Source organism: Ruditapes philippinarum, unplaced genomic scaffold (assembly GCF_026571515.1).
Source record: "Ruditapes philippinarum isolate M1 unplaced genomic scaffold, ASM2657151v2 ctg9358_1_1_1_1, whole genome shotgun sequence".
Taxonomy (NCBI): Eukaryota; Metazoa; Mollusca; class Bivalvia; order Venerida; family Veneridae; genus Ruditapes; species Ruditapes philippinarum.
In genome coordinates, this window is record NW_026853344.1 from 2,074 (window position 1) to 13,976 (window position 11,903).

Here is an 11,903-nt window from a genome sequence, read left to right on the forward strand (position 1 = left end):
AGAATATAGGTAGAAAGACAGATGGATACATTTTAATCAATTTCAAAAAAATAAATTCAGTTTCAGAAAGTAGTTGTTTTTTTAATTATCTTGAGTTTCAGTTTTAGCTCCACTATTCAGAGAATAGGGATGCTATTCTACCCACCAATGCATTGGTTTTCTTGGTAACTTGTTTTTCTGTCATATCTCTGTTACTTTTGCTGATTCATGCATCTTACTGCAACTTTGCATAAACTTTGCGTTACAAGCATGCATACAAAGTACATGAAGAAGTTGTGCCCGTTATATACTGAATGTCAAAGTCACCAATGTATTGTACTGAGAAGCCTTTATTTTTCTGTCATATCTCTGTTACTATTGCTTATATCTAACTGTAACTTCACATAAGCATTAAATAGGCAGCATGCATACACAATATTCAAAGAGGATTTGTCCATTAAACCCTAGGTCATGATCATGGTCATGGTCACCTGATAGCATGTAAAATGTACAACATGAAGAAATGGAAAAGTGTGACCAAATTTCAAAAACTTTGAACCAAAGCAAAATGTTGATGCACACACAGACATAAGTGATCTCAAAATCTTACAGAGCTAAAAACGATGCCTATTGCTTTAGTGCAAAGACAAACACCCTTTTAAGCATGCGCCAAATGTATCATTCTTGATACTATATGTTCGTACCACTAAAATGAGGCCCTCTGTGACAAATCTGCTGAGAATAACGACATTTTATATGTCATAAAATAAGAAATAGTTTTGTTTTCAAGTTCTTTTATTTTCAATCTTTACCCAATAATTTTCACTTATATATGACTAATCAAGTGTTTATTATGCCATCAATCTCTGACTTAAGCTGCACAAACAGATCTATAGCTGCAACACATTATAAGGCATTCTCAAGCACAGATGCTGGCGGGTCAGATCCTGCCCCTAACGTGATACGCGTCTGTAAACACTATATCAAAACTATTTTAATATTTATTTAAATACGAATTGGACATTTGTTACAACGATAAAACCATTAAGTACTTTATTGAGACTTGGTGGTATATGGTATTTTTTCATACCGGTATATGTAAAAATTGCTTGAAAACCAGTTTTAACGATGTCCAATTCGTGTTTAAATATTAATATTATTTTAAATAGAGTGTTTACAGGGGCACGTATCATGTTGGGGTATGGGATCTGACCCCCAAGCGTCTGTGTTCTAAAGGACATGTCAGCCATCAGTTGTAGACATATATCTGCGTAGGCATCACTGCAACTAAATTCATTGACCAACAGTATTCTTGGGAAAACACTGAATTTACAAGAATACTGTTGGTCAAAGTTAACAGATCTGAATCAACTGGTTGTCTGTAGTCAGATTTTCCATATACTTCCGGCACAGTGTAAACCATTTCTATTGCAAAAAAGTAAATTAGCAATTGGCAAAAAAGCAAATACGTAAACCAGCGGTTAACAAATAAGCAAATTAGCAATTCAGCAATTGGCAAATAAGCAAATTTGTCGTTAAGACTATCAGCCATTAGCAAATAAGCAAATCGGCAATTATCAAATAAGCAATTCAGCAATTGGCAAATAAGCAAATTGGCATGTCCCTACCGACATTCCATATAAAATATACATTTCAAAGTAACAATCGAATATATTTTCGTCCGTAACAAAAAACGGAAAGTGTTCCTGGTATCACGGTGATAGGGCGTTTAACGCAACGTCACTATATTGTACTTCTGACTGAGACACCGTATGTTTCTGTCATACAAAATGAATGTCAAGCCTGCATACGACAAAAAAAAAAATGATAATTTGCCCAAAACAAGGTATTTATAGTAGATGAATTATGTTGAAGTGTATGCTTTCCTACTGTATTCGATAGAACGTTTCGGCTGTCAATGTTGTATTTAATTTAAATCTTTACCTATTTACGACACTTTTTTTTCCAAAGATTCTTTGTATTTAATTTTAAAATAAATGAACATAACTCGTTCGTTGAGTGTTTTTCATCTTGTTTCTTCCTTTTTTATTCAATTTTGATACCTTTTTTAAACTCCGAAATCTTAGTCGCCACGTCCTTAAATTACTGGGGTCATTTGTAATTTAAAATTAATTTATTTTTATTTGTTGTATTTCAATGTTTGCTCATTTCAAAATTAGAATATTTCTCCTCGATAAATATCTTTGAATGATTACCCAGTGAAATATCCTTTAACTGAAGGTAATTCTTTATCAAGTTTTATCAGCAATTCCTTTGCTTTTTCAACTGCATCAGTGCTAGAATTTGCTAAAACTACATTATCTAAGCCAGCAGTCCATGTGGTGTGATAGTTAGATATTTTACGCTGTTTGTTATCAATATATACGTGGGGGATATTGAGAAGTGTTGATAGAATATGACCGTGAAGACGATCAGTGATTACTACTCGACCTCTCTGTAAAAACATCATTCCATTGGTTGTCTTAAGAAACGAGTCTTCCATTGGCGAGTCCCCACGATGGGTTTTCCATATTAACCAATCAGAAACGTGCATACGATAACCTTCCGGAGCTGCCGGTGTATTGTAGTGTGGAGACTCTTTATCGGTGCGCTTTAACCAAAGTATATCGAACGTTGGATGCATGAAGCGAGGAACGAAACCAATCTGGTAGGCAATATCTGGTGATAATAGGGAACGTACGTTAGGGAAGAGCTTCTTGCCAAGCTCGAAAGATACCTTATCTCGCCATAGAAACGTAAGCTTCGGATGAGATGCATATATTTTCTGGCAGAACTTAATGTGAGAATCTGGTCCCATTGTCAAAATACTTTGTGGAAACATGACAATGTTGAACGGCATGAATCGTTTTATTTGTTTACTACGAGAAAAATCTGACGAAGGCCAACCAATGACATTTCCGCCACCATGAAAAAGAATGACAAGATCTTTACTTGTATAATTTTTACTGATGTTATGAGCTCTGTATATTTGATTGTCTGTGCAAAATACTTTACATGCAAACACAATTTCGATTTTGAGTTTCCTCAAAAGCAATGTTTCTCCAACAGTAATCGCCGAGTCACCTTTGTTTTCCGAGGTAGAATAATCGAATAGCATTGCATATTTATACCCGCCCAACAGGGACTTGAAAATATTCATGTGAATTCTCTGAGCTTCGTCAATTACATCTGACCGTTTTGTATGTAATGGAGAAAGTTTATTAGTTTCTTCTGGATTGTGTACTAGATCTAATGATAGGAAGTCTATGATGTTGAATGTCGCTTGCTTTGACAGAGATAAATTATTCCACAACAATTTATAGCTATCATTGTTTACATCAGTATATTTCATTTTATGTTTTGGTAGCCCTAACATCATCTTCGGTATCTCGAAGACTTGATATACTGCCAGAATAGCCAAAGTGAAAGTAACCGAAGTAAAGAAATGTCTCCTGTACCCCATCACAGCTGAAATATAAAAACAAAGTTCAGTTTGATTCTAGATGATACTTTTTATATACAGGTACTTTCGTTTTTCTGAGACTTTTTCGAATAAATTGATACAACAATTGAACAACAACAACAACCATAATTGATGTAAGAATATTTTACTTAGACTATATAAAATGAACTAGTCATTTTCTACATTTGATAATGAAAATATTATATATAATGTGTAACATCTCAAATAATGAAGTATATGTCATGGTTCACAACAAAATAGTTTACGCCTTAATATATTAATATATATATTTATATATATAAAGGACTAAAGAAAGAAGGAATAACAAACCCATTAAGAACTATCATTAGTATCATAATGGTGTTACAGATTCTTCAACTCACTTTTCAATATCTTACTTGACCCTTCGTTGATTTGGTTACTATTTAACTCTCGTAGTATAGAAAACGCATAAATTGCAAGACCTTTTACACAAATGAAAAGTTCAATGAAATTTACGATTGACGATGTTTTTGAGCCTGTTACGTATAATAAACCAAGAACAGCAAGTCTTTTCAAAATGTTTCCAAATGCATGACCAACAACGGAGAAATGGTGAAGTACAACTACCGTAGATATGTAGCTATAAATAGCATGAAATAAAGAAGATCCTATGAGAAGAAAGTATAATTTTGCGGTTCCTGGGGGTGCTGTCCCGATATCAAAAAGAACCAATGCTCCTACGGCAAAAACAACAAATAGTCCATATCCAATAATGGTTTTGTTGATTATGAACTTAGAATGTGATATGTGATTCTTTTTCATGTACACGTTTCTCAGGGATAAACATATATTAGAAATAAACGCTAGAACCGTGGCTTAGGAAACATTTAACTTCAATGTGTTATTTTCTTGTGCAAATAATATTGCACCAAAAGCAACAGTTGGAATACTGATCCATTGTAGATATGGCAGTCTCACTTTCAGAATTATTTTTTGTAATAAAGCACTGGTGACAGGTTCCATGAGTTTAATAGAAAATGTAGAAGCCGCATATGTAACAGCCATGCTCCAGTTTGTCGCTAAAGTTGCGCATGCATGAGCAGTGAAAATGACAAGCTTGTGAACCATATCTCCTTTATTTGTGTCACCCGTAAACGATGCTACTTGCATGTAGAAGAACATCTGTAGTGCACTTAAAACAATCACACTGTATTCTCTTTCATGAATAAACGATGTCGATTCTATGAGAAATAGTTTCGCACAGAAATGGCATGCAAACGATGTTAACGTTCAGAAAATGAAAACGAACATCATCATTTGGCTAAAACCTCCCAAGCTATGAAAAGAAGAATACAAAATCAAGGTTAGATTAAATGGTAACAGTTAATGTAAGTATAACTTGAAGTAAATATTTTCATATTTATTTCAAGATATAGTGTAAGTAAAAATATAATTTATATGTGTAAAATGCATAGTGCATACCTCTTTTCAAATTGTTACTTTTGTCGCATTTTTAGATTTATAAGTTAGTATAATATTTGGCAGAATTGACTTAGATATTTGAATATGCAATTTCAAGATCATCTGATTAGAATAAAAGGAAATAAAAAGTAAACACCAAACACTTACTATAATCTTGTATGGCGAAATAGACGAACTATATTGCAATTTTATATCATGGTTCAATTAAACTACATTTATAATTTTCGTTCGCTTGTTTTGTTTTAATCGCAATTCAACATATATTCGGTTATATATGCTTTATAAAATTCGCTTAGGCCTATATTATATTTCTTGTTATCAAGTTTTCTGATATTTGTGGAGATACACTATTATCATACACATTTTGTCTTTGATATCCATGGTTTAACGTTTGATCTTAACTATTTATGCGGTTGAAACAAGATTGTATCAACATAATTAAGATAATTGTGATCCAAAGTCAAAAATATCTTAATTATATTAATACATAAAAGAACAAATTCTGTTAACTTTTAATCGTTGTAAAAGAAAAACCTATCTGAATTCGAATCACATCAGGTGATACCGGTATTTTAAAAATATCTTAAATAATTGTAAATTATATGCATTTTAATTGTTTATTCTGATTCAAATTAGAAACAGCGTTCCTTATAGAACTTGCAAATTCGCCACTTATTTTCGTCTTATGAAAAGCGGCGTATGGTCACCAAATAAAGAAATGTTAGATTTTGTTTTTAGTTTCATAAAATACTAATATAATAGCAGTGATTGAGCCAGAAATAATAGTTAAGAAGTTCTGCTCATTCGAACAAATCTCCCCGAAGGAAATGGTTCTTCCGGTGAGAACTTAAAAGTTAACATATAAATTAAATATTGCATGATATAAATGCGCCTTCGATCAGTACTTTAAGGACATTGTTTTTTTCTATTGGATAGCTTTTATTACGGTATTTATGGAATAAAATCTATCTAGAGCGCTCTGTTGATTTAATGCAATGAAGTATGACTTAATCAAACCGAATCCGCAATTTTCATTTAATTTTGTTGTGATTAATGCTTCCGATGGATCACTTAGTGTCCAAAATTATAAAAATACTTGCCTACTTATTTCTTGAAATACATTGTATACTCAGTAAAAATATTTTACGCTGTTTTTAAGATCTAACGGGATAGAATTTAAGGTATACAGGAATTCCTCTCTGAAGAATTTTCATTTGGAGTGAGTATACAAAGTTTGCATGAGGTGTTGGAAAAAGCCCTACTGGAAGTTAAATTTTTGTTCACTTTTACTTTTCCTGTCTGGTCATATTATTTTTTTTCTTTAGAAAAATCAAGGTTGAAGATGAATTTTTATGTATTTTTTAGCATAAAATGAGTGAAATATGGTAGTTTTACAACTCAAAATGTCATCTCCAAATCTCCAATCAATCTCCAAATCTGGATGATACCTCCTCCTCAAATGTTTAAAATTGTATCTCGATAAAAATTATACGAAGCTATAAGGTTATCCCATTGACAGATGTCAAAAGGACCGATTTCCTCCACGCACCCTCTTTCCTTTTTTAATTAAATTTGATATAGTGTTAAGATATAAAGTTAAAAAAACTTTTGAACAGAAACCTTGTCAAACATTATCATTTTCATCAGCGTTTTTCATTGCAAAGCGATGCGTCAGATTTTGCTGGTAAGTAAAAACAATGTAACAATAAATTTTGATACCATACCTGTCTTTATGGATACAAATAAAATCTCTACACAACTTGCAACACATAAGTTTTAAGGATAAATGGCCTCATGTGTGATAGAACAAACTATTATGTAACAAAGTAATATGTAAATGATAGAAACTTTAACGGCTGTCAACAGCTTTCAATCTAGTTATCAAAAGTAGTTAAGTATACGAGGTTTCTGGATCAATAACAAGAAAGTTGCGGCGTGGCCGAGTGGTAAACGTGTCGGACTAGTAATCTTCGGATTGCTGAACGCATTAGTTCATACCCCGTCAGGGGCAAGCATTTGGTTCCTTGAGCAAGAAACTTTAAATTCATTGCTTAGTGCTGGTTTGTTCCAGGAACGGATTTGAGAATGTTAGGTACCAACACAATCGAACTAAAATAAGTTTGTATAATAAACTAAAAGTAAGAAAATTTCAAGAACATAATTTGCAAAGACAATTCAAAGAAATTATTCTTAACTTCCTAAGCTTAAGAAATAACAATATCATTATTTTCAAAAAATCAATACTTTCCAACTCTACAAAAGAACATTTTTTTCTGAAAGCCTGTATTTAAGCATGTGAAATCAATGTAATTTAATTAATAATAAATTTATGATTTCAACAATCAACAATCAATGGGCCCTCGACCCCCAAGCTTCATTGGTTAAGCTTATTTATGACATACAACATGTTGATTTTAACAGTGTTTAAACCAATTGCCATATTTTTTGCACAAAGTTTCTTGCCTAACCTATTGAAAAAGTGTACACAGTTATATATCAAAAGACTTAAACATATACGACGAAATTACAAATTACTGATCACAATACTGAATTTAATTTCATAACTTATTAAATATAAACAATGAATTTTCAGCGTTTGAACAACGTGATGTTCCAAAAGAAATCGTTATCGGGTCCAATCTTATCAATTTAGTTTCGTTTCCATTTCCAGAGTGCAAAACATTCGTTTTTAATGCATATCTCGCCCCCTTAGCCTCGTTTTTTATTTTCTTGAAGACCAAAACTATCTATTTAAAATTCATATCGTACTCCATATAGCCTCAATTCAAATTTCATGGTAAAAATATATATTAATTTCATGTCCAAAAGAATTCACTATTGAACTAAACAGTGAATAATAACCTTATTTTAATGGACGAATACGCTGCTGTTTAACCTATATTGGACCAGGCGCCTATGAAAGCATTTAGAGCTGTGTACAAGACCAAAAGTATCAATATTGTATTTAAAAATATGTCAATAAATTTTTTTTTCACACCACCATGTTTTGACATTATTTTGATTTTTAAATATTTAAACTCTGAAAATAAAAACTAGACTAAATGGAGTATAACTGTGATTTGATAATTTTGGGTCTTGGAAAATAAAAAAAGCTCAAATATATACTGCAAACGGTAAAGTTCATTGGTCGCAAATTATTAATTCTAACATGTGAACGGGTAAAATGTTTTGATTTTGATTAAGCCGACCATGTTGTATGTAACAATATTCGCTGATAATTCTACCTGAGTTTATTTCATTTCGCGATTTCAAAAGCAGATTATATTTATTTATCTTATATGATACATGTTATGTAAACTACACATATACCTTGACATCCATATGTTGCCAGTTTATATAGATTATGTCTGATGTTCTCTGCTCATCTTTTTATTGTTTTTTTTTATTGTTGTCAATGTTATACACTCAGAATGCTTGGATTTAAAATTCTTAAATCATCATCATATTGTCTCTCTATATGGTATTTTTTTTAATTTGAATATTTGTTAATATCTTCATGAGCACATCTGCGGATATATCTAAATTCTTAATGTCATGATTTTCACACTGATATGTTGAACAGACTCAATCAAGTCGAGACCGCAAAATGATGTTCCTCAAAGTTTCTGTTTTATCTTTAAACTCATTTCAAAATTAAAGGGTTAAAGCTATATCTTATGAAATATTTTTTTTTATAAAATCTATCAACAGTAAAATAATGTTCACGTAGTTTCATAATTGTCGTGAACGATATTCTTTTATTTTGTTTGTTAATTGGTTTTTGTTCGTTTATCTCCATATTTATTATCCCCCGCCGATGGAATCGGGAGGGGGATATAGTTTTGGCGTTGTCCGTCCGTCCTTCCGTCCGTCCGTCCGAATTTCGTTTCCGGAGTAGTTCTCTGCAACTACTGGCTGGAATTCAACGAAACTTTATGGGAATCATCAATATCAAGAGGAGATGCGCATCTGACCGTCCGTTCGTCCGTCCGTCCATCCGTCCGTCCGTCCGAATTTCGTTTCCGGAGTAGTTCTCTGCAACTACTGGCTGGAATTCAACGAAACTTTATGGGAATCATCAATATCAAGAGGAGATGCGCATATCGTCGGCTTGTTCCGGTCAGACACTTTAACTCAGAGTTATTGCCCTTGATTAGTTATGTAGTATGCATATAGAGTAAAAATCGTTTCCGCGCTACTTCTCTGCAACTACTGGCTGGAATTCAACGAAACTTTATGGGAATCATCAATACCAAGAGGAGATGCGCATATCATCGGCTTGTTCCGGTCAGACACTTTAACTCAGAGTTATGGCCCTTGATTAGTTATGCAATATGCATATGGAGTAAAAATCATTTCCGGAGTAGTTCTCTGCAACTACTGGCTGGAATTCAACGAAACTTTATGGGAACCTTCAATACCAAGAGGAGATGCGCATATCATCGGCTTGTTCCGGTCAGACACTTTAACTCAGAGTTATGGCCCTTGATTAGTTATGCAGTATCCATATAGAAAAATATTTGTTTCCTCGCTACTTCTCTGCTACCAACGGCTGGAATTCAATGAAACTTTATGGGATAGTAAGAGGAGATGTGCATATAGTCGCCTTGTTCCAGTCAGATACTTATAACTCAGATTTATGGCCTTTGATTAGTTATGTAGTATGCATACATCTCATTGGCATTTCCAGATTTTGCTATTTAACACAAAGTTATGGCTCTGTTATTTCCCTGAATATTTATCAAGTTCAAAGAATATTACTGTTTATGCCATGATTAATATATAAATAAAGCCTTATGTCTTCAGTTGTTGTGTTAATAATAACCAGTACTCGGCGGGGGATATAAATTCAACGAATTTGCTTGTTAATCTTATGTACGCCAGTAAGGCGCAGTTTATAAGTAGTTAGCGGAGCATTGTACATGAGATTTTTATAAGAGGAGCATTTAATGGCGGAGTATGTTTGTGACAATTTTCTCCTGCAACGGAGTATACTCATGGATTTCATGATATTCACATGAACTTACGAAGAGTTTAAAACTTTTCATATATTCTCATGCATTTATTCGTTTACTTTCTTTCGGACAATTTAGACGCTAATGGCAAAGTTACAAAATGTGGTTACTTATCACTAGGATATAATTTGATATTTTGAATACAAACTGTAAAAATATATTTTCTTTTTCAATGTGGCTAAAAGTTTAATGTTTATTTTTTAAACTTAGAAATAAAGAGATGTCAGCAACAATATTTCTATTATTAATTCTTGAAACAATAATAACATTACCTAACATAGAATGTCTCTGTTATTTAACACACATGGATATTGCAGGGTAACGGAATAAAATGTTGCTATTTTAGTTGGAATTTGACCATTTAGCGATCATTCTGTGCATGCGTCATTTGCTCTTCAGGACATAAACATGCATATATCTTTCAAACCGATATTTAACAATTATTCATTTTCAAATCCAACCAATAATTTGTAGCGGAAACGTAAACTTTGTATGCTTTAAGTGAAGTTTTGAACAACATCGTTTCACATTGTAACACGTTTATAAATCAATATAGGCGTCACATTATTTCACTTTGATAAAAAGCATATATTAGAAATGTACAATTTTGCTTTACGTATGTTCAATCAACAATAACTATAAAACTTAAAAATAACCCTTTTCCAAATGATGTTGTTTGTTTTCATTGGCTGGACAATAACATCGTTTGCATGTCACTTCTGTGCCAAACTATTTATAAAGGAATCGACATCATTCATTCCTGGAAGTTGAAATAACATACATGTAATTGTTTTTACTGTTCTACAAGTGTTCTTCTACATGCAAGTAGCATCGTTTACGGATGACAATGATAAAGGGGGTTATGGTTAACAAACTTGTCATTTTCATTGCTCACGCATGCGCGACTTTAGCGACAAACTGGAGCATGGCTGTAACATATGTAGCTTCTACATTTGCTGTTAAACTAATGTAACCTGTAACCAGTGCTTTATTACAAATTTTTTTCTAAAAATCGAATTGTCAAATCGACAGTAGATCAGTATTCCTGCTGTTGTTTGTGGTTCAATATTATTTGCTCAAGAAAATAACACATGGAAGTTAGGAACTGTTTTTGCGTTTATTTCTAATATATGTTTATCCCTGAGAAACGTGTACATGAAAAAGAATCACATATCACATTCTAAGTTCATAATTAACAAAACCCATATTGGATTAGGACTATTTGTTATTTTTGCCGTAGGAGCATTGGTTCTTGTGAACATCGGGATAGCACCCACAGGAACCGCAAAATTATACTTTCTTCTCTTAGGATCTTCTTTATTTCATGCTATTTATAGCTACATATCTACGGTAGTTGTACTTCACCATTTCTCTGTTGCTGGTCATGCATTTGGAAACATTTTGAAAAGACTCGCTGTTCTTGATTTATTATACGTAACAGGCTTTAAAACATCGTTAATCGTAAATTTCATTGGACTTTTCATGTGCAACAGGCATGACAATTTATGCGTTTTCTAAATTACAAGAATTGAATCAGCATCAAATCAACAAAGAGTTTCAAAGTGAGTGAAAGGAGTTATAATATATCATTATAAAGCTGTTCACATTTCTAATTCTAAACCTGCTGATTTTGTGTTATGACTTAGCTTAGCTTTATTTTAGAATAGTCCATTGAAAGTTTTAGATACTTCAGTATCAAAATACAATATTAAATTACAAAAAGCAAAGAGCCAGGTCAGATTTAACTGATATAATACATATATTTGTAGTTGGTTGCCATAGGTTAATTTATCCCTAACATATGCTATGTCATTTAGAAAGACATAAGATAAAGTCTCAGAAAAAGATGGTTTTTTCAAGAATAAAACCAAATTTTATTTTATGTTTCAGCTGTGATGAGCTACAAAAGACATTTCTTCTTTGCCTTGATTCCTATCATTGTAATTATTCTGGCAATGAATCAGTTCTTCGAAGGGCATACA

The 11,903-nt window shown here is 32.5% G+C and overlaps 1 protein-coding gene across 1 annotated transcript; it reads right to left on the bottom strand.

Annotated features, from left to right (window-relative positions):
• Positions 1 to 2,191: 2,191 nt before the first annotated feature.
• Positions 2,192 to 3,358, bottom strand: LOC132736570 (uncharacterized). Its single transcript, XM_060723721.1, has one exon. It carries the CDS (start codon positions 3,356 to 3,358, stop codon positions 2,192 to 2,194), a length of 1,167 nt encoding a protein of 388 aa, XP_060579704.1.
• Between the last annotated feature and the right edge of the window lie 8,545 nt (positions 3,359 to 11,903).